Below are 24,798 nucleotides of genomic sequence, written 5' to 3' on the forward strand. Positions count from 1 at the left end.
GCCCTGTAGAAAATATGCCCTTGATCAAATTATGTAAAAGAACAGAGAAGTTAAATTAACCACCTTGGAGACAGTGTCCAAATTTGCTTCTACAAAGAATCAATGTAGGGTGCAGGCGTGGGTAGTGGGTACGGCAGGGAAGAAGAGGAAGGATAAAATGGCCATGACATTTCAAAAGAGTACTGAATGGTAAGATGACATTTTCAGGTGTATTGTGTACACATCCTTGCCTGTGTTGATGCAAGAGTGGGCTAACTTGTACCTTAATTTCACAGCAGACTCTTAACAGGGAGATGGTGTTTTGTAAGTGGGAAGCCAGCAAACTTTGCTTTTACTGCCTGGAGGTCATCTAAGCTTGATGGATGCTCCTAAAATACCATTTGTTCCATCCCATCAACAGAAAACCTGACCAATGCTTTCATTAAAAACTATTTTTCAACTCAAGCAGTCACTGAAGCAGGAGGTTGTAATAAAATTCAACACATTTTGACTTAACAGTATAGTTCCCTACTGTGAAAACTAAAATGTTGATTAGGTTCATTCAATTCATTCACTGGGCAGAAGCTGACCTGTAGAGATCAATGTGCAGATTAACCCAGAGAGCAGGGGCCCATCCTGGTCAGACTAGTGTCTATGAGCACCTCGCTTGCTCCCCTTTGACAGCTGACCTGCTGCCTGGCACATCGTGAACAGCATACATCCTGCAGCTCTCAGTCTGAAAAGCAAAAGAATGCTTCCCTTCCATAGGTGTAAAGGTATCCTCTGAAATCTAATTATGAAAATGTAATAATCAACTGATAATTATCCTCCTTGTCATCATCCAAATGTCACTCTAGCAAAGCCCACACAGGCCACACTACTTAAAACTGCAACTCCCTGACACTCCCCTTACCTGCTTCATGTCTTTCCATAGCAGTTACCACCTTGTGATACACTATATGAATGACTTATTTTTACTATTTTTTTTGTTAATGTCTACTTACTCCACTCCCCACCCCCATGACAATTTCAGAATATAAGTTTCGTGAAAGCTTGGGAATGGGGCTTTGTTTTATCCCCAGCTCCTAGAATACTGAATAAACGAATGAATGAATGAATAAGGGGCCCCTCTACCCCTAACCTTGCTCTGAAATATTTACTTATACCAGGCAGTAAGCCAGATGCTCAAGGTATAGAGATGAACAAAACCAAGTTCCTGTCTTCAAAGAGGTGACAGTCAGGAAGGCAAGGCAGATAGGAGAGCCAGGTATGTCCATGTATTGTAAAAGGTGACCCAAGACATCCACATAGGATGCTGGGGAAAGGCAGAGGGGCATCCACCCCAGACTTGGAAGGCCCTTGCCACAGTGTGACATGGAAAGCTTCCAAAAGAACACCTTAAACTGAATCTTATGGGATAAGTAACTGTCACCCAGAACAGCACTTGCAAAGGCACAGAGGTATTGGAAACAAGGTCTTTTGAGGAATGATTAGTAATTTGGTGTGGCTCCGAGGGAAGCAGCATATAGCAACAGGCTAGAGAAAAGTGAGGACCAGGGGCCCAAAGATCTTATTAGCCTTTAAACTGGAAATGGGCTTTTTAGTTCTTTTGGAATCTTTGGCTATGAAGGACAGATTTAGTGGCCATTTATTTGATAGGCAACGATACAAAGTTAATCTCAGTTACCTCAGTAGCAGCCTCTGTATAATCTCAGTTACCACAGTAGCAGCCTCTCTAATACCGGGTAACTGAACATTTTATCCAGGAGCTTCCCAAGCAAGCCGCCTTGTTCACCAGCAAGACAGTAGACATTTCTTGGAGGTGTTCACAAGCTTACCTGCTCTCTTTATCCTCTTTCTTTCCTTCAACTGGTAAGGCTTGTGATCATGAGACAAAGGAATAGCGTTCCCATCTTTGTCACACAGGACCCCGCGCGAATCACCCACGTTGGCCACAGTGAGGTCTTTATCTGATAGCAGAGCAATCAAACACGTTGTGCCTTAAAAACAGAAGAGAGAGACAATGCGGGAGGTCAGCAATGCATTCAGGTTCCATTGCTTCTTGTGGTAACTGGATTCTTCAGTCATTAAAATTGCTTCTGGGTGAGAAGAAATTGCTGGGTGAGAATTTGACTCCAGCCACTCTGAAAATGACGGCTGTTCGCTTCGACAACAATAATCAAATCTGACAGTCAATTTTCTTAACCATATTAGAGTGTCACTAAAATAGGCTAGGATAACATTATAATTTTCCTAAATCACTTTGTCTCTGCTACTCTTAAACACATATCACATTTAAAAGGATTAGGAGAGAAACAAAATCAGTTTGAAGTTGCAGTCCACTGATACACACTTTAGGCTTCTGCTTGGTGCTGAGTTTCTGTGAAGTCCCAGTTGGAAGTGGGAAGGATGGGGGCGGTGTGGTGGGCTCCTCATTTCTAGGAGGGCCTAGAAATGCCAACAGCTGAATCCTGTGGAGCACGAGGAAGTTGTGATGTCGGGGCAGGATGAGCTTGCCTATTCAAAGTCTGACAGCAAAGACTGGTGGCCAGAAACAGGTCAGCTCCAGGGTGTGATGGAGGCAGACCATAAAGACAGAAGCAGACAAAGCTCTGGTGATGACAGAACTGAGGCCTAGGGAGAGGGTGGTCTGAGTCAGAAGGAAGCAAGATTGAAGATGTGCTTGCCTGAAGCCCACACAAGACACAAAGGACAAGCTCTCCTGAAATTCTTTTTGAAATGGGAATGGATAAAAGCAAATAGAGTTGAACAGTCTGGTCTAGTTGGAGCCTGCCCTGTCCAGTTCCTTTCTGTTCACCTCTTCCTTTTTGACAGTGTCACTCAATATGCAAATATCTGCTGAAATGCACAACCCATTCAGCTCTAGCTTCAAACATATCACCCTTACTTGTTAAAATTATGCATTAATTAGTCTTCATTAATGTTTCCTTCCCCATTAAGGTCAAATTCCATAACAAGAATGTCAACTGTATCTAAATGGCTCTTTAGTTTTCATGGAACAACAAAAAAGACTGAATTTTTTTTGTCTTTTTTTAAGAGAGGGGATCTTGCTCTGTTAGCTAGGCTAGGGAGCAGTGGTGTGATCATAGCTCACTGAAACCTCAAATTCCTTGGCTCAAGCAATTCCCCCACCTCAGCCTCTGGAGTAGCTGGGACTACAGGTGCACACCATGGTGCTGGCTTGAAAAAAAAAAAAAAAAACAACTGAATTCTTTTTTTAAAAATGTTACTCTAAGTTCTGGGATATGTGTGCAGAATGTGCAGGTTTGTTACATAGGTATACATGTGCCATGATGGTTTGCTCTACCCATCAACTTGTCATCTAGGTTTTAAGCCCCGCATGCATTAGATATTTGTCCCAATGCTCTCCCTCCCCTTGCCCCACAGCCCCTGACAGACCCTGGTGTGTGATGTTCCCCTCCCTGTGCCCATATGTTCTCATTGTTCAACTCCCACTTATGAGTGAGAACATGCAGTGTTTGGTTTTCTGTTCCAGTGTAGGTTTGCTGAGAATGATGGCTTCCGGCTTCATCCATGTCCCTGCAAAGGACATGAATTCATCCTTTTTTATGGCTGCGTAGTATTCCGTGGTGTAAATGTGCCAAATTTTCTTTATTCAATCTATAATTGATGGATATTTGGATTGGTTTCAAGTCTTTGCTATTGTGAATAGTGCTGCAATAAACATATGTATGTATGTGTCTTTATAGTAAAATGGTTTATAATCCTCTGAGTATATACCCAGTAATGAGATTGCTGGGTCAAATGGTATTTCTGGTTCTAGATCCTTGAGAAATTGCCACACTGTCTTCCACAATGGTTGAACTAATTTAGACTGCCACCAACAGAAAAAAAAAAAAAAGCAACACTGAATTCTTAAATAGACATAAAGAATAAATACAAGTTGATATCAAGAGCAGAGAGAATAATTAAAATAACTATCATAATCAGTTATTATAGTCCTGCTTGAAATTCCATTCTTAAGCTTATTTAACTAAAAATGCCTTGATCAGATATGGAAACACATGAAATGTTGGTGACTGCAGGATTTCTAATACAAAGGGCCTTCAGGAAAAAAAAGACTAATCTCATGGATTATCAAAACAATTTTTAAAAAGCTATAAGAATGAAAATTAAGCAAAAGCACAATCCGCACAATTAGAAATTGTTGTTCTCAGTTTTTGATAGTGTTTTTTTGATACTGGAAACTGCAATTTTGGTATTCAACATATCCTCACTTTGTCCTCAAGCATCTGATTGAGTTAAATTGTCCTACACAATCATAGCATAAATTCTCCAATAAGGCACAGTCTTGAAAGGTAAAACAGAAAGATTGCTTCATGGGATATTACATGGCTTGTAGGCATTACTTCAGCATCACTCTTGGAATCCTCTCTCTATAGGACTCTCTTCTCACTCTGTACTTTCTGGGTGAGCGTGTCGCCGACCTTGGCTTCCACACTTTCTAAGTCTATGCAGTTAGCCTGGTTGACACTCCTGAGGTGTACACCAACTGCCTAGTAGGCATTTCCATTTGCTTGTACTCCAGGGGATCCAAGGAAAGGCTTTAGGGCCTCCATGAGAGGGAAGGGGAGGAATCCAACTGGCTGAGTTAAAGGCCCCTTCCCCAGCCACATTTCAACTAGGACAGCTCTACTTCCACCTGTTAACAGCTAACAAGTGAGCTGCCATGCAAGATTTCTTTTTAAAAAAGGGAGAAGGAGTCATTCTTGCAGCTAGAAAAATAAAATAAAATTTAGTCCCATATTTTGTGATTAAGAATCACTGAAGGGTTTTAAGCAGGACAGTGACACAATGAGATTCATGTTTTAAAAGATGATTCCAGGGGCAATGCGGAAGATAGATAAATTGGGAGCAGTGAGAACAGGTGGAGTTAATGAGGATCTGAATTAATGTAGTAAATATAGGGACAGAGGATACGTGATAGGTTCTTATTTTTTATTTTTAGAGATGGGTTCTCACTATATTGCCTAGACTAGTTTTGAACTCCTGGCCTCAAGTGATCCTCCTGCTGGCCTTCTAAAGTGCTGGGATTACAGGTGTGAGCCACTGTGCCCAGCTCCTGTGACAGGTTTTTAAAAACCAGAATGGATCAGTCATAGAAACTGAGAAGAATAAAGGATGAGGGGAAAAGTTTAGGATAATACCCTTATATCTAGATGGGAGAAACTGGGCATTCCATGGACAAGGACTCAAAAAAGTCTGCTGGGTGCTTCTGAGAAAGGCATCCACCCCCCCACTAAAAGAGACACAGAGCAGACAATAACTGTTTGTTTGGCCCAGTGCTAGCCTATTTGTTTCCCAGACGTGTGGCAGCCATCGTGCAGCTATGAAGGGATATCCCTGAGGGTCATGGCAACAAGTGCAGGACTGTAGAGCACAGAGGTAAACAGTAAAGAGCCTGAGTCCCGGAGAATATCAGGGAACTGCTGAACCACCCTAGAACTGCCCTGTCCTTGTTCTATGAGACAATAAATGCCTTTCTTGTTTGAGACTTTTTGAGTTGAATTTTTTTTGTTGTTCCCTGTAATATCTGAATTTGGTGAGAGATTTAGAGTGTGGTTGTTCAGCTATACAGTTGTCCCTTGGTATCTGCTGGGGATTGGTTCTAGTACTCCCTACAGATAGCAAAATCGATGGGTGGCCAAGTCCCTTATATAAAATGGCTTAGTATTTGCATATAACCTATGCACATCCTCTTGTATACTTTAAATCATCTCTAGATTACTTATAATCTACAATGTAAATGCTATTTAAATAGTTGTTATATTATTTTTTAATTTGTATTATTGTTATATTGTTTTTTATTGCTTTAAAAATATTTTTGATCTGTGGTTGGTTGAATCCACAAATGCAGAACCCATGGACATGAAGGGCCAGCTGTACTCACATGCTGTTGAACATACTTAAGATTTATGACCCGCCTTTGTCACAAACAAATCCCACTGTTTCTGTGGGTAAATTAAGATCTACCTCATGGTGAAGTTTTCAGCACTATACTGCCTATGTTAGCAACAGAATCTTAGACCTGGCCAAAATGGGTGAGCCCCAGATAGCAGGGTTATGAGTTATAGATATATTCTGAATTACTGAAATGTCTCCATTCCTCTCTCTACAGAGGAAACCTGCTCCCATCCTGGGTGAGATGTGTGTGGTTCTGGAGAAATAATATGTGCAAAGCAAGGCTGAGCACCGGGGTGGGAGGCTTAAGAATGATCTGAAACAAACCAGGACACCAACACCAGCTTATTGTTTGGGCTTTGCAGTTTTAGCTTAGGATTGTAACAGATAGCTTACAATCTAATCTTGCTTGACAGAACGAATTGCTTGTTACTGGGAAACTCCAGAAAAGATATTATGCCCAAGAGAAAATGAAAAAATCATTTCCTTTTTTATACTTGAGACAAAACACTTGCAAGATTCTGGCTATTAGTTCTGAGATAAAATATTTATTCCATCATAGCACTGTATTTATCAAAAATACCAGGGCCTGACAATGTTACTTAATTCTGAACCTCAGGATATTTCTATATTAACGATTTAATCTAGATGAGAACTTAACTGCAAATCTGAAAGAGATCTTGAAAATTTCACCTAATAACCTTATCTCACAGGTTTAAAAAAAACCAAAAGGCTAAAAAAAAAAAAAAAAAGGTGAATTCACATGGACTAGACTTCAATGTCCTAGCTAAGTGAGGTTTGGCAAATTATTTGACTTTTAAGCCTCAGAAAATGGCACCATAATCCATCCATTGCTCAAGCCAGAACCTAAGAATCATCCTGGCTTTTTCTCTTTTCCTCTTTCCTGACATTCAGTCCATCATTAAGTTCTGTTACTCTTACCTCTAAAGTATCTCTTAAACCCTTCCAGTTCTCTTGTTCTCACTGCATTGACTCCAGTCCCAACCACTGTCATTTTAGCCCCTGGGCTATTTCAGTAGTCCAGGTGAGAAACAATGGTGGCAAGTCCTGCATGACCTGGCCCCTAGCTAATTTGTCTAATATCATGTCACATCACTCCCTTCCTTGCTCAAGGCCTCCCTCCTGTTGCCCATACATGCCAATCTTTTTGTCATCTTTGGGCTTTTGTACTCGCTGTTCTCTCTGCCCAACATGTTCTCCTGTGCTTGACATTGGCTGACTGACCCATATGAAGATGTTGTAGCTCAAGTGTGACATCTTCAGAGAGGCCTTTTCTGACAGGGATTGTATTTCCTCATTATTTTGCTTACTGCCCTTACAACACACAATTATGTAGATATCTTGCTTATTTATTTAGACTATTTATTTATTTAGTGTCAGTCTTCCCCTTTAGAATATAAACTTCACAAGATACATTAGTCCATTCTCACACTGCTATAAAGAAATACCTGAGACTGGGTAATTTACAAAGAAAACAGGTTTAATTGGCTTATGATTCTGAAGGCTGCACTGGAAGCATAGTGGCTTCTGCTTCTGGGGGGGCCTCAATAAGCTTCCAATCATGGCAGGAGGCAAAGGAGGCACGAGGCCCTTCACATAGCTGGAGCAGGAGGAAGGAGGTGGGGGGAGGTGCAGTACATTTTTAAACAACCAGATCTCACAAGAACAGCACCAAGAAGGACGGTGATAAATCATTCATGAGAAACCGCCCCCATGATCCAATCACCTCCCACCAGGCCCCACTTCCAACAATGGAGATTACAATTTGACATGAGATTTGGGCAGGGACACAGATCCTAACCGTATCAGAAGTTTTGGATTTTCCCACCATAATGCTGATGTCTAGAATATCAAAAGCACCCAACATTTGCTAAATAAACAAATTAATAGATGAGTGAATAAGCATTCACACATAATGTCCTGACCTGACATAATGCTAAGCTCCTAAAGTCTTGCTCTGACAGTTGAGCCCAGTTCAGTACCACAATGGACAACACCATCGTCCAGCTACTGCCATACAAGGAGCTATCAGATGTAGCAAAATACACTTTACACACTGATGAAAACACGATGACCCTCCCATACATGTACAGCTCATGCTCACATGCTCACTCCTGGTAGGTGGAGAGAACTTCTGGCCCAGGTATGTCCAAAGTTCTTTCCTCCATCCAGGATTCTGGCCCAGTGCAAACAACATATGGGTAGGGCTTCCATCCTCACCACACCATCCAAAGCCATGGCACTTTGTGAAGCAATAAAGGTACATCACAATGGTCATTATGAGGACCATCTGTATCTGCTTCTGAACTCAATATGTACTTCAGCAAAATGGGCATGTTTTTGTGTTGGCCTAATAGGGAAGACACACAAATGCAAATTATGTATCAGTCTATTCCTGTAAACCAACATTCTCCCCTCTGATTTAATTTCTGGAATGCAGACTAAATAACAATACACAAAAAATTTATTCTAAACTAAATATTTTGGTTGGATAATATTAGACAATTAATTCATTTGACAAGTAGAGCTTGAGAAAACTGTAAATCCTAATGAGGATTATGTAACTTGGGGTATCTCAGACATCTTTTAAACTCCTCGTTATAAATAGTTTTAAAACTTTCTCAGTTAAATTCCTAACAAAGTTGTAATAATGATTGATTCAGTACTATAAACTCTACTAAGTGGCTCACAAACACTTGCAATTGATTTTCAAACATTCAGGGTAGGGAGGGCCAGTATTCTCCCTCTAAGCAGATGAGGAAAATGGGACTCAGAAACCTCAAATGTCTTATCCTTCATCCCCACCCCAATCCTCAGCCCCTCCCCCAGCATTATGAGTCTGTGTAGTGTACAAAGCACTATGATAAAAACAGTTTCTTTTCCATGAAACCTCAAGTGTCTTATCCATGATCACATTGCTCAATGCATATGTACTGAATGACTAAATGACTAAAAAACCTGGGAATCCCAAATTGTCACTTTAGTGATAATGAAAATGATGGGCGGGGTGTGGTGGCTCACACCTGTAATCCCAGCATTTTGGGAGGCTGAAGCAGGCAGATTACCTGAGGATAAGAGTTCGAGACCAGCCTGGATAACATGGTGAAACCCTGTCTCTACTAAAAATACAAAAATTAGCCGGGGGTAGTGGCACATGCCTGTAATCCCAGCTACTCGGGAGGCTGAGGCAGAAGAATTGCTTGAGCCTGGGAGACAAAGGTTGCAGTGAGTCAAGATAGTGCCACTGCACTCCAGCCTGGCTGAAAGAGTGAGACTCTGTCTCAAAAAAAAAAAAAGAAAAAAAAAAGAAAAGAAAAAAAAAAGAAAAAAAGAATAGAAAAGAAAATGATGGTCCCTACTACTTAAGTATTTTATTATAATGCTAAACATTTTATTTATATTATATACTTAACCTCTCTGGAACTCAAAAACAAGAGGCTTGGATTAGTTAACCTCCAGGCCCCTTTCAGCTTGAATACTCTGCAGGTCTTAAATTGAAATTGCAAACTCCAATCCTTTCAGGTCAGGTGTAAGAAAAAATCTTGGCCTTCTTGGCGTAGCTTTACCCTGCTACTTTTGATGGGAACCTGGGTTCTAAAACATTTTTCGGCTCTAAGGAAGGGCAAGCATGATGACAAGTGAAACTGACATCAGGTTTCAGTGTTGGGGCTACAAAAGGGAGCAGGGGACTTGTAACAAACCGGAGAACACGTGCTCAGGGGAAAGCAGTTCCTCAGCAATGAAAATGGTTGCTGTGTAGGAATGCAGGTGCACTGGGAATGTTTCCTCCGATTTTTCAAGGGAAGTCGTTTTTGTATGAACTCTCCTGATTTTTAAACGTTGGCAACTTTTATCTTAAAAAGCAGTACAAGCCAAGCAAAAGGCAGCTGTTGGTCAAATCCGGGTTGTTGGTGACCCTGTGCTCCCGGGCTTTCTATTAAATTAAAGCCCAAGATTACTATGATTCTTCATAGTACCCCTTTGTATAACAATAAAGATGACAATGAAATCTTACACTTCTGGTCTGTTTTATGAGTTGTGAAGTGCTTTCTTACCCATTCTGGCACTCAGTTCTCAAAGCTCATCAGACAGGGAGGAATGATCACATCGACCTTATACATGCATAAATTGGGTACAGACAGCTCAGGTATTTGTTTAAGGTCACCTGGCTAGTTAGGTGAGGCAAAGGAGGGAAGAAATCACAATAGAGACCTGTAGCAGCTGAGGGTAACATTTGCATCACATCTCATGGCTGCCCAGCTGCCAACTTACTGTACATCACACATATCATGCTATTTATATGCCTTATTTATGATTCTTTGACCCGTTAGGCTGAAAGTCCCTTTTAGGGCCAGGGAGATGCCTTATTCATTGCTGTATTCTTTTTTATTTTTTTTTGAGATGGAAGTTCGCTCTTGTTGCCTGGGCTGTAGTGCAGTCGCACGATCTTGGCTCACTGCAACGCCTGCCTCCTGGGTTCAAATGATTCTCCTGCCTCAGCCTCCAAAGTAGCTGGGATTACAAGGCGTGCACCACCATGCCCACTAATTTTTGTATTTTTAGTAGAGACGGGGTTTCACCATGTTGTCCAGGTTGGTCTCAAACTCCTGACCTCAGGTCATCTGCCCACCTCGGCCTCCCAAAGTGCTGGGATTACAAGCGTGAGCCACTGTGCCCAGCCCATTGCCATATTCTTATAAGAGTGCTTTGTACACTGCACAGACTCATAATGCTGAGGGAGGGGCTAAGGATTGGAGTGGGAGTGAAAGAAATGTGGGTGCTTTTCAATTTATACCTATTAATTGTACTACTTGTATAATTTACTCCTTATACTATGCAAATATAGACACTCTAACCATGTCCACACACATATTCTTATTTTTAAAAATATTAACAGGGCTATCTAGGTGATAGGATTTTGGATCTTTTTGTTTTCTTCTTTATATTTTTCTGTATTCAGATGAATTTAATGTTATTTAAATGTTGCAGTAAGGTGAAGTTTTACTTATTCACAATGTTTCAGGAGCATATTTACTGCATTAAGCAAAGTATACAAGATATAAAACAAAATATAGAACTAACAATCCTGTTACAAAGAGTTAGATGGAAGAGATGGAAAAGGACTCAGAGGAATAGTGGTAACAATGATGACAGCAGCCATTTTGATAGTACACATTCAGATTCAAATTCAAATATCAATGACTATTCATCAGTGTCTGGGTGACATGAGAGTCTCAGCTGCTTTTAGGCTCTCCCTGCACTGCCTTGCTGCATCTCTAAGTAATACCACCCAATCCTTTCTCCTCAGTGGAAACATTCTGCCTTAGGTGCCAATCAAGATCCTCATTCCCTTGCCCCCCTCGAACCTTTCTGTAGGCACACAGGTATGGTTTTAAAATTGGAGTCCTGAAAATCCTTATTTTATGAAAATCCACCTTAGTGCAACATTTTCTTAAGTAAGTGACATCACTTATTATGTTGTTGGGGTAGGGATAGGAAGCTGGATGGAGTAGAGAAAGCTGTGTGGAATTAACATGGTTTATAAGCCTTGCTTGATAATGCACGTGGACACTCACCCCCACAATGCCAGGCTGCTTATGCTAATAGCAGCTCCCTCCTGTGACATAAAGTATTTTCTATGAGAATAAGGGAAATTGCCATTTTTGTTCTTTAGGAAAGACAGAGACAGATTGGGGAGGGTAAGGAAGGGGTGGCAAGGGGTAAGGAAAGGGAGGAGGAGAAAGGGGGTGAGACACAGAGAGATAGGCACACACACACTTCAAAGATTTCAGTGAGGGTATTGCAACAGCCAAAGGGCCATTCATTATACACAGCACGGGAGAATCAACACATTTATAGGATGAGGAGAAATAAAATAGGTTTATCTCATAAAGGTTTGACAATGAATGTTAGTTCAATAACACAATTTCAGGGCCTAGATGACATCAAGGCCTGATAACGGACAGAAATTATATTGGAGTGCAACATACTGGCGAAAGAGTAGGTGAAGGCAGTCATTAATGAAAGTATCACATGGGAAAGATAAGATCACTGTCAGCAGAGGTTTCCAGCCTCCATCTTCCACAGCCAACACTGTGATCAGCCCTGTCCTGAAACACAGATAAAGTACCTGGCAGCTCTCAGATAAGACTCCCTGACCCCTACTCTTGTCTGCATAATCTTCAGGTCTGCCAAAATCTGATATGCCTAGAGCTTTTTACGAGTCTTTCTTCTAATAATCAATGCCATGGCATAGACAGACTTGTCAGGGATGATACCTTGTGTGGAAAACACTATAAACAGTAAGCTTTTATCTTTCTTTCTTTCTTTTCTCTCTTGTCTATTGCCTGAGTCCTTGAACCCTCTGCTCTGACTCTGCTGAGAGGCAGGCCCTCATCAGAGTCATATTAATGTGTGTGGCTGGGCTGACTGTGTCACCTGACACATTAGTCTAACTCTGTGCAAGAGGCTATTAAATTAATACTAATTACGATTCAAATCACAAATCCATAGGTCCACTGTAATGAGTCTTGTAGTAATGGGCTTGAAAGTTATTTTATGTTAAGAGAGGACTGGTAGAAAGTAATTGGAAATTAGGAAACGATCTATCTATATGGAAGGACACAAATGGGCCACATTGTGACAGCTGCCATATACTGAGCATTCACCATGCATCAGGCTGTGTACTTAGTCCGTGGCATACGTAATTTCTTTAATCCTAATAGCCTATGAGGTACTATTATTATTCCTATCTTACAGATGACAAAACTGAGATTATGTGACTAGCCCAAGGTCGTACAGCTAGTAAGGGGCAGAACCCACCTAGTCTGTTGCCAGAGTGTTGCTTTCAACGTCAAGGCAGGCGATTGCTACCTTGTGTTTAATTTTTTTGTGCAAACCAGAAAAAGGTATGTCTTCATCAAGACCCTTTACTACCATCCCCATAAAATGGCTGTAATACATATTTAAATCAACAATGACCACAGTGTGAATGGTGCCTCCCAGAGCGGTGGGGTAATCCAAACATACACAACCATATGGGCAACCCTGCTTGGAGGCTTCATCCCATACCCACTGGCCCCAGGAAGAAAGACATCATAGAACAAGGTCAGTCAATGAGGAAGTTCAGCAGAAAAGCACATTACGGGGTTTCTATTTCATGGAGAGACTTGTAGCAGCCCTAAAACCTGACCGGGAAGAATGAAACACTGACAACAAAATATCTGAGGCAAAGGATATTGTTAAGAACACACCAAAGCCTTCTTCCATCAAGACCTGAGGTACTAGGATAGCAAACCATCTTTGTGGGCTTCCAAGCAGACACAACAGTGATGGGACACGCCCATATATGCAGGGAGGCTCATGTGAATCCCCTGGACTGGGTGGAGACCCAAGGTCCTCTAAAATGGCACCCCCTTGGCTCTTCCTTTATAATAGAAGCTGCCTCAGCTTCCCCTCATCACACGCTAAAGAGCAGAGTGGCAGGAATGACATTTTATGAGAAATAGATCCATTACAAATTAAAATTTTCCTTTCCTCTCTGATATTTTTGCATAAGCAAACATACCAACTATTGAGTTTGACACTGGCTGAATGTGAGGCAGTCATCTTGATGACAAATTCTATTATTTTAAACCCTAGTGCTATATAGTTTAATTTTAGATTTAGGTATACTTGGGCTCCTCCTCCAGCAGACACAGTGATTAATAAGATGGCTACATTAAAGTGAGAAACAGGGTATGAGTGCCAGAAAGATCTTTGCCACAAATGAGGTATGCCACCCTAAATATGAAAAACAATCTCTTTAGTGAGGGAGGTGGGGGTCATAATTCAAGCTTTCAGAATCTGATGGAGTATTCATTTAATTTTCACACTTCACCAGAGTTAAAGTATAGATGTGTCATCTGATTCTCATGAATATTATTTTGAAATCGAAATGTTCTTCAACGTCACATTTCAATTGCTATAATACTAATGTTTATTTCACACTTGGGTGCGGCCTATGGGCACCCTTCTGGTCCTTCCTTTTCTGTTAAGTATGAACATATTAAAGAGAGCTGCTTCCTAGTAAACTGATCACATGCATTGGAGAGTCTTAGGAAACCACAGCAGGTCCACTTGGTGCAGGAGCTTTCATATATACTCTCTAGGCATGACTATTTTGAGGTACATTCAAGCAGACAAGCTTTTGTGATACTCATTAGCATACTTCTCATAGTTATTGCTGGCATTTCGTTCAGACTGTATGATGCTACTGAAATTAATTTATAATTACATAATCACAACATGAATTCTAAGTCCAGTATCTTTTAATGGTAAATAAAATTAATTTCATGGTTGCTTTGATTCTTCCTACATAAGCCAGAGAAGCACCAGCTATATTTTTTCATGTCTTCATGTTATTTAAGGATTCTTCAGTGAGTGGTCTCACTTCTCTTTTAGGGTTCCCAGTAAATTGCAAGTATGGTCTCTGCTTTTTTTATGAATGCTATGGGGCTATGGGTGTGGGGTATAACAGGAACTTCTGAAATATAGCCTTATTACAAGGGGCATTTGTCTTTCAATAAAAGGCAGAGAGGAGAAAGGCAGAGAGAGGAAAAGGGGAGAAGAAGATTGAACATGAGAAGCACAGCCTGAAGCATCCGGTACACTTTCTTTAACATTTTTGTTCATGGTGTAGAATCAACCCTCTTTCCTATAGTTTTAATGAAAAACAAACCTGTACTTTGATATTATTAGGTTATCCTTATATAAATGACCATATAGTTATAAATCTATTTACACACACATGTGTTGGTAGGATGATATTTAGAGATATTAAGTTCCCATTCCCTTGCATGTATATGACCCTCTTCCATTCAGCTTGAGACACTCATTGTCCTAGGGACCATTAGGATTGCTATGGCTGAAATGCAAAGAAAAAGAAATAGTTATGCTTAGCTTTTGAATTTCAAGGAGACTGTGGAAAGTCACAAAGTGACAATATTCTCAAGATAAAAATATTTTTACAGGTCTATCAGCCAAGGTTTTGGACCACATCCCAGGCCTATGAAGATGGAGCAAACAGTGAGTTTTCCTGCCCATGAGTACTCTCTTCCTGCTCTCCCTGATGAGTAAGGCTGGCCAGACAGCAGGGGTGTGAGTAGAGTAAGATGCAAGGAAGACAAAGAGGAAAACAAGAGGGAGTCATTGATGTGAGGATCTCCAAGAATTATGTGGAGCTTAAAGCATAGAAGACTTAGAACTTGCTTTCCTGGGAATAGCCTAATAAATCATAAACCTTTGCTCCAGTATGGAGAGGCAATGGCTGAATGAGAAGCTAACTGGACAGTATAGTGTGAAGCAGAGAAAACTGCGGAGAACCGCTGGCCTCCCATTGAGTGAGAACAGTCACTCTCAGGAGCTTCAGCGCCCCAGTGAGTGGGCCTTCCGACCACAGGTCATGGAGACTCTGGGTCACCCCCGCAGATGCCAGGACAGTAACACCATCCTGACACTTAGATCGCCCCTGGGGAAAAGGGGGACAAAAACATAAGCTCAATTTGGTATTTACAAAAAAGAACCTGAGAAAATCAGGAAATTATGGAATATACCTGGAAGTGAATGAAATAAGCCCTTGTAAAGCATGCCATTGGCAGGTTCTGCAGTTACTCATAAATTATTTCCAGATGATGTTTTCCATCCAAACAGAACACAGGCACTTATAACCTCACTCAAAGGGACAAAATAAAGACTGGGCTATCAAGTGTATGTAGGATAAATAACCCCTAATCAGATTTTGGGCCAATTTGATCCAATAATATTATTAATTCTCTTGCTTGTTTTGGGCTCAGCAGACTATAAAACTGACTCTAAAGCTATGTTTCCAGGAAGTCCCAATGACCTGATAAAATCCTGATATTAATTCTATCTGGCCTATCTGGACACATATCAAAAAGTGATATCTCATCTATGCATCTATATCTGAGAAAATACAAGCATATTACTTCATGAAGATGACCCTCTTTCTCCCTCACACTTCTATCTCCTGTACTTAATAATATAGGACAGGATCGTGTGTGTGTGTGTGTGTGTGTGTGTGTGTGTGTGGTGACTAAATGGTTCTGTGTTCCTTGTTCCCAGTGCCTGCTATGTACAAAGTACTAGGTGTGTTCTGGGGAAATAAAGACAAATAAAATATAGTCCTTACCCCCAAGGCACTTAGTGTCTAATGCCAAAATAAAATCAAACAGACACTTAGAATTCAGCATTATAAATGTTATGATAGTGCTATGAGAGAGAGAGCCTGGATGTATGGGTGTGGGTGATAGCAGAGAGGGGAACTTGTCTCAGTCTGAGGAGATGGCAGGTAGGTGGTGGAGAGGAGAGCTGGGAGGAAGTGAGACCTCAACTCTCTCTTAAAGATGCAGCAGAGAGAGGAATTCACATAGTTTAATATGGTTCTTGACACAAAGAAGGAGGTAAAGAAGCAATCTGTAGAATAAAACCAAATGAAAGGAGCAACCTTCAAAAGAAGATTTCTTTGTAATTCACTTTCAAAACAAAGAATAGAAAAAAATACTTGTTTATGCTCTTTGACATAATAATGCCAATTCTTGGATTTTATCCTAGGGAAATAATCAGAGATTTGAACAGAGCTTTATGTACAAGGATTGACCTCACAGAATTACTTAAAGTAGTAAAACAATGAAGACAGCCAAAATGAGTAGCTATAGTATGACAAAATGCATTATTAACTATCCAAACAAGAAAGCGTTATAAGGACATTAATTATAGTGTTTCTGAAGAATATATATTGTCATGAGAAAGTCTCATATTTTAAGTAAAAAATAAAACACTGTTTATAAAATTTAAAAATAAATATTACATTAGCATTTTTACTTGAAAAGAACTAGATATAAAATATTCCAATTTCATTCATCTAAATACTTGAAATGTGTATACAAATATATGCAAAAGATATTAGAAGAAAAAAGGATATCAGTTTTGAAAGTTGATTTGAATTTTTAAAAAAACTTCTCTGAAATTTTCCTGATTTTCTAGATATAATATGACTCATTTATAGAAATTACTTCACTTTTACCAAATTCAGTGCTTTTTACCTTCATGTTTCTTGGTGTTAGGCATTTTTTCCTCTCCTACTGAGGGTCTTTTGTCATGGTCCACAATGACTTGACTGGACTTTTTGATAGTTGTTTGATTTTCCTCACTGCATCAACCTGTCATTTCAGTCACTGAAGACTATGGCTATGCAAGTGAAATACTGATAAACCTTACTGCCTCCCTGTTTTCCGTTTTGGCCAATGTAGTTCCAGAAAGAGAAAAAAACACTATCAGAAGGGACAGGGAACGCCAGGTCGTAGACTCATCATCGGTAGGCTTGGAAAGCTCTGGGTTCGCTGACACCACACTCAGGTAACACCACCATACCACGGGGTTAGATGCTTTTGCCCAGGAAGGGACAAGGGATAGCCAGGGAGGTCAGGGGAAAAGCGGTAGAGGGCAGCAGGAACAGGCTGATTATGAAACACCTGCTGCATGGGAAGCCTTGACCAGGGAGAGCCAGCTCTAGAACAGGTGGTGAGTCTGTTTCTGCTACGGGCAATTACTGAGTGGGTATCACATGATACAGGGAACCAGGCTGATGGAGGGCAGGGCTGGTGAGAAGGAAGAGTTACAGGATGCCAGAATCTCAAACCAGATGTCAAGTCACAATAGGAAATGTTATTAACTGAACAGCTACAATGTGCCAGACACTCCCTTCGCTGTTCACGCAAACCTGACCTCATCCAGTTTCACAAAAATCCTGCAAGGTACACGGGATTATTACTACTACCCTCTACCCCATTCCACAGATATGGAATAAGAAGCTCACCAATATCACGTTGCTTTTGAGTAGAAGACCAAGATTTTGAACCCAGGTCTGACACCCTAAATCAGGCTTTAAAAAATTTCTGCAAGATGTAGAACCTTATTAGGAGTATGGCAAAGAGACAGTTAGCTTTGGCAGCAAATAGCTTTATTTAAGGATTCTTTAAAGTTTATGCAGGTTGGGTATCCCAAATTCAAAAATCCAAAATCCAAAATGCTCCAGTGAGCATTTCCTTTGAGTATCATGTTGGTACTCAGAAAGATTTTGTTTCTGGTTTTTTTTTTTTTTTTTTTTTCCCCTGAGACAGGATCTCACTTTGCTGCCCAGACTAGAGTGCAGTGGCAAAATCCTGGCTCACTGCAGCCTCGATCTCCTGGGCCCAAGTGATCCTCCCACCCCAGCTTCCCAGGTAGGTGGGACTAGAGGTGTGTGCCACCGTGTCCATCTAATTTTTGTATTTTTTGGAGAGATGAGATCTCACCATGTTGCCCAGACTGTTCTCGAACTCCTGGGCTCAAGTGATCTGCCTGCCTCAGCCTCCCAAAGTGATGGGATTACAGGCATGAGCTACCGCACCCTGCTGGTTCTCAGAAAATTTTGAATTTTGGAACATTTCAGATTTTGAATTTGCAATGCTCAACGTGTATTTGCTTCCACTGGAAAAAAAAAAATACAGGGCAGGCCAGGTGCAGTGGCTCACACATATAATCCCAGCACTTTGGGAGGCTGAGGTGGGTGAATCATTTGAGGTCAGGAGTTTGAGACCAGCCTGGCCAACATGGTGTAACCTCATCTCTACTAAAAATACAAAAATTAGCTGGGCGTGGTGACACACGCCTGTAATCCCAGCTACTTAGGAGGCTGAGGCAGGAGAATTGCTTGAACCCGGGAGGCGGAGGTTGCCGTGAGCCAAGATCGCACCACTGCACTCCAGCCTAGGCAACAGAGCAAGGACTCGGTCTCAAAAATATATACAGAGCAATATACAAATGAGATATTCAAAGAAATCTTTCTGGTACAGCATACAAATGAGGTATAAAATATTTTTAACTGTTTTTTGAATTAATGGCTGAGCTGGAAGATGTGATTTCCTTGGAGGCCAGAAACAAGAAAGTTACAAGCCCAAGGGATAAAGTGAGGAGGGGGAGCTGATCACTTTAGAAACACCACCAGATACATGTCTCCCAGCACCCTGAGGCCAATCTCCTGCTGAAGGGGCTCTTAGGTATTTAGAAAGCAATGTTTCCAGTGCATCAGAGACAGAACTGGAGAGTCTTCAGAGTTAGCAAAGTGATATCAAACACTTCTTCCAAGGGTCCTGAATTATATTACTAATTTTTATTCATCAAATAAGGCAACAGGCTCAGGGACTAAGAAACCAATTCAACATTGGTGGGTGATTTGCAATGAAACCAGAACTTAAGCTGCATTTCAGCTGCTCAGCCCAGTACTCTGGGTACCACCCTAGAACTGGGGCATATTCCAGGCTGCTGGCTCAAGCATCTGTTAACCGAAACTTGAAGGCTCATATATTTCCACATGTGAAAAGAGCTTTAGCAGTTACAGTCCCACAGGTTTAAATGAACACTTGAGGTTTAAATGAACACCACGTGAACAAAACAGATAAAGAAGCTGGCCACGTCAGTTAAGAATGAGGAGAGTCTATGATTTAATAGGGAAGACTATGCTCTAAGTAGGTTGAAATCCCCAAGTGCATAATATGTGGATGGCAGGAGGCATCTTTTAAACTGAAAAATAAGAGCACTTCAAGGGGCACAACTTCCACTTATCGAAACCCTCCTCCCAGGACCCCTGGAAACTGCCTCCGGTTGACTGCTAAGAAATGAAGCTTCTCACGGCCCCACTGCCCTTTTGGATCCACCCCAAGTTGAACTGGCTTCTTCAGGTAGTTTTTCACTTGTTACCAGTCTATTTTCCAGGCAAATGTAATGAAGTCAACCTCTGACTTGAAAAAAAACACAATGTTTTTAGGTTTTCAGAGAACTCCTTCACTTTGAATTGGTCTAGGCCCACAGACCGCACAAAACTGCCAGGCAGCATGGAACCAGGGAGGGAGGGCACCTTCGCAGGTGGTTTCCTGAGTTGTCTGGCCTTGTGTAGCCCCTGAAGGACTTATAAGCCCCAGGGTGGCATTGTCCCTGACTTTCTGGGCTTCTGCTGCTCTGGCTGGAACAAGATTCTGGCTGAGCCTATGAATGTTGTTTATATAGCCTCTGAACTCATCGGCTCGCTAGCCTGGTGGCTGAAGTTATTCATTCATTCAGCAGGCCTTTAACAAGCACTTTCTGCTATGCCAGGAATTCTGGTAGTGTTGTGAACTCAGAAACAAAAGAACTTCAGGTAAAGAAGTGACAGCTTAATGGGAGGCCAAAGAGGGAAGAATAGAACAACAACAGTTCTATTATAGTTGAAGTTGACAGAACCAAGCACAGAAACCAGCCTGCTGTGATACAAGGAGGAGCTATTTGAGTTGAGTTTTGACTGATGAATGGGGAGTTAGCCAAGGGTGGTGGGGAGGAAGGTTTGAATTGTGTGCGTGTATGAGTATGTATAAGTATGTGTGGTGTATGAGTATGTGTATGTATGTGTGCGTATATGAGTATGTATGTGTATGTGCGGTGTATGAGTATGTATATGTATTTGTGCATGTATGAGTATGTATATGTATGTGTGGTGTGTATGAGTATGTATGTGTATGTGTGGTGTATGAGTATGTATGTGTATGTGTGGTGTATGAGTATGTATGTGTATGTGTGGTATGTATGAGTATGTATGTGTATGTGTTGTGTATGAGTATCTATGTGTATGTGTTGTGTATGAGTATGTATGTGTATGTGTGGTGTATGAGTATGTATATGTATGTCTGGTGGTGGTGGGGAGTTGAATAAGTAAATGAATAAGAAGGGATTTTATCTTCCTTAAAGATTTAAAAATATTTTTTAACAATGACTAGGATGTCTAATTTTATGTGAGTCCAAATATATGTCAAATCTCAATATGGAAATGTCTGACATTAGGAAATGTCAAAGCTTTTAAACATTACCAAATTGCAAATATTAATAGCTATCCAGGCACCATTTAAGAAAATTGTGTTTAGAAAGAAAACATTGTTGATAAAAAGAGTCAAACTCTAAAATATTTTTCTGAGTCAAATATGAGTGACTATGGCCCATGACACAGCCCTCAGGAGGTCCTGAGAACATGTGCCAAAGGTGGTCAGGGTGCATCTTGGTTTTATATCTTTTAGGGAGGCATGACACATCAATCAAATACATTTAAGAAATACATTGGTTTGGTTCAGAAAGGCAGGACAACTCAAAGCCAGGGCGGGGCCAGTAGAGGGAGGCACTTCCAGGCTATAGGTAAATTTAAACATTTTCTGGTTGACAACTGGTTGAGTTTGTCATTGGTTGAGTTTGTCTAAAGACCTGGAGTTGACAGAAAGAAAATGTCCAGGTTAAGATAAAAGATTGTGGAGGCCAAGGTTCCTTTGAAGTTCTATAGTGGCTGTCCTTAGAGACAATAGAAGACAAATGTTTCCTGTTCAGATCTTTAAAAGGTGCTAGACTCTTAGGTAATCTCTTTAGGATTGGAAGGGCCTGGAAGAGACAGAGCTAGGTATGTTAACAGAGATCCTTTACAGATGCAAATTGTCCCCCACAAAGGACAGCTTTGCAGGGCCATTTCAAGATATGGCAAATAAACATGTTTTGGGGATAAAATAATTGGATTTTCTTAATTGTCTTATAATGTTATGCCAGAGTCAGGTTGGAAAATAAGTCACAATATATAGGGTTGAATAAAAGCCATCTGATGAGAATTTGTGGTTTCTACGGTATGATTCCCCAGACCCCTTAGATAGGAATTTGGGCAAGTTAAAAAAAAAGAGAGAGAGAGAGAGAGCTTAGTCCTCAACATAAAAAAGAAGCAAATTCCCACTCTGACTTTAGAATGTTCACAAAAAAAAAATGGATTATTTTGTGATTAATTATATTATAGTAAATGTTTTGGCCATATGCTATAGTGCCCAATTACAGCACTGTAGAAAGTAAATAACCATGCTTGATTTTCTCTCATTCTATTTTCAGTTCGCATGTTTAACTTTATGGAGAGTCAGGGAACATGTTGCTCTTGCTTGCAAATTTTTAACTAATGGCAATGGAAAATACCCACCCTTAAGAATCTTTAATTAAGTACACATGTTATATCATTCCCTTGATACAATGGTTGAATGACATCCAGGTGAGTTTTTTAAAAGGTGGGAGAGGTCTTAGCACTATTTAAGAATTAAATCTCTGAGGCCAGAATGATCAAACTATGTATTGCACTTAAAATTTCAATTAAAAAAATGCTGAAGTGTCACTCCTTGAAAGAAATGGCTTCATGTCAAAGAAGAAAGGAAAGGGGTGTCTAAAGATATAAGTATGTGTTTCACTAAGCACCAGCACTTGGCCAGCTAGTACTATTCAAACTATGATCATGAACCGTGGCAAATTATCATGGCCTTAGAGGGAGCACACAAATGGAATGACCAACTCATTCCAGATCCAAACCTGGTAGATTTATATCCAGTTTCCAAAGAGGGTATACGTTGCCTGAGATAGGACCACCAAGGTTTAAAAGCCCAAAGGCTTGCAGAAATCAGGATTGTAGCATTTATTTGGAGAAGTTTATTTGATTCAGGCTCCAGTTTGATCAGCAGATGGGAAGCAGGTTCATTCAATGCTTTCTATCTAAATTTGCCACATGGAAGAAGCTTTTTGTTATCATTTAAAATATGAGGTATGGCCGGGCGCGGTGGCTCATGCCTGTAATCCCAGCACTTGGGGGGGCCGAGGGGGGAGAATCACGAGGTCAGGAGATCGAGACCATCCTGGCTAACACGGTGAAACCCCCTCTCTACTAAAAATACAAAAAATTAGCCAGGTGTGATGGTGGGCACCTGTAGTCCCAGCTACTTGGGAGGCAGAGGCAGGAGAATGGCGTGAACCTGGAAGGCAGTGAGCCGAGACTGTGCCACTGCACTCCAGCCTGGGCAACAGAGCGAGACTCCATCTCAACAAATAAAAAATAAAATAAAATATGAGGTATGAGTTTCATAAAATTCCAAGTGAGGTTGGAACCTTGAAGGTTCCAACACTAGAACAGCTTCAGATGAAAAAATACATGCCCCCTCCTTACTGCTTCCCCACTCAGTCACCTTACTTCCTAACATGGCAGAGTTCCAAGAACCTTGATCATTTTTCCAAAGGAGTGTCCTCAGAATTGTCTCATTCTTAATTGGTGAGAGGCAGAATTGTTACAGGAAAGGGGGCTTACTCCAGACCCCAAAGAGGGTTCTTGGATCTCGCTCAAGAAAGAATTCAGGGTGAGCCCACAGTGCAAAGTGAAAGCAAGTTTATTAAGAAAGTAAAGAAATAAAAGAATGGCTACTCCATAGATGGAGCAGCCCCTAGGGCTGCTGGTTGTCCATTTTTACGGTTATTTGTTGATGTTATGCTAAATAAGGGGTGGATTATTCATGCTGCCCCTTTCTAACCATATAGGGTAACTTCCTGACGTTGCCATGGCATTTGTAAACTGTTACGGTGCTGGTGGGAGGGTAGCAGTGAGGAGGACTGGAGATCATTCTCGTCACCATTTTGGTTCTGGTTTTGGCCAACTCCTTTACTGCAACCTGTTTTATCAGCAAGGTTTTTATGACCTGTATTTTGTGCTGACTTCCTATCTCATCTTGTGACTTAGATTGCCTTAAGCGCCTGGGAACGCAGCCCAGTAGATTTCAGCTCATTTTACCCAGGTCTCATTTAAGATAGAGTTGCTCTGGTTCACACGCCCCTGACAGAAACACTAAAGCAAATGGAAGAATGTTCACATGATTTTCAGATTAATCACTTAAGAGGGGAGACTAGACTATAATATTTACCAAGGAGATATGCTAACAATAAAGAATGAAAAAGATGTCAGGATGGAGTCAATTTTGCTTTTAAAGAAAAAAAAAAAATCCCAGCATTTTGGGAGGCCAAAAGGCAAGAGGATCTCTTGAGACCAGAAGTTTGAGACCAGCCTCGGCAACATAGTGAGACCACGTTTCTACAAATAAATAAATAAAAATTAGCCAGGCATGATGGCACATGCTTGTAGTTCTAGCGCTCAGGAGGCTGAGGTCAGAGACTTGGTTGAGTCCAGAAGTTTGAGGCTGCAGTGGGCTATGATTGTGCCACTGTACTCCAGACTGGGTGACAGAGAGAGACCCTGTCTCTAAAAAAAATAGAAGAAAAATAAAACTCATAACGATGTTTATTGATATTTGCAACCTACAACCAACCCTCTGTCATACATTTTTTTACGAGGCAATGTGACTCAGTCTTGCTGAAGAAATGAACACAAGATAGATTCATTCAACATAATTGTAGCTTAAAACAACAAATATTTATTATCTCACAGTTTCTGAGGATCAAAAATCCTGAGGGGCTTAGTAGGGTGGTTGTGCCTTAGGATCTCTCATGAGCTTGTGGTCAAGCTATCAGTCATCTCAAAAGCTCAAGTAGGGGCCGGGTGCAGTGGCTCACGCCTGTAATCCCAGCACTTTGGGAGGCTGAGGCAGGTGGATCACCTGAGGTCGGGAGTTCAAGACCAGCCTGACCAACATGGAGAAACCCCATCTCTACTAAAAATACAAAAAAAAAGAAAAGAAAAGAAAAGAAAATTAGCCAGGCATGGTGGCACATGCCTGTAACCCAGCTACTCGGGAGGCTGAGGCAGGAGAATCACTTGAACCTAGGAGGCGGAGGTTGCAGTGAGCTGAGATCGCACCATTGCACTCTAGCCTGGGCAACAAGAGCAAAATTCCATCTCAAAAAAAAAAAAGCTCAATAAGGGAGGGTACATTTCCAAGCGCATTCACATGGATCCTGGCAAGCCTCAGTTCTTCACCATATAGGTCTCTCCACTGGCTGCCC

The 24,798-nt window shown here is 41.0% G+C and overlaps 1 protein-coding gene across 2 annotated transcripts in view; it reads right to left on the minus strand.

The window, feature by feature from the left end:
* Positions 1–24,798, minus strand: part of PPM1L (protein phosphatase, Mg2+/Mn2+ dependent 1L) — a 301,803-nt gene that overhangs the window by 6,599 nt on the left and 270,406 nt on the right. For both annotated transcript variants that reach the window (XM_025377624.1, XM_025377626.1), the window contains exon 3: positions 1,818–1,979. In XM_025377624.1, coding sequence (XP_025233409.1) covers positions 1,818–1,979 — 162 coding nt within the window. The remainder of the gene's footprint in view (positions 1–1,817; positions 1,980–24,798) is intronic.

Source organism: Theropithecus gelada, chromosome 2, assembly GCF_003255815.1.
Source record: "Theropithecus gelada isolate Dixy chromosome 2, Tgel_1.0, whole genome shotgun sequence".
In the NCBI taxonomy this organism is placed as follows: domain Eukaryota; kingdom Metazoa; phylum Chordata; class Mammalia; order Primates; family Cercopithecidae; genus Theropithecus; species Theropithecus gelada.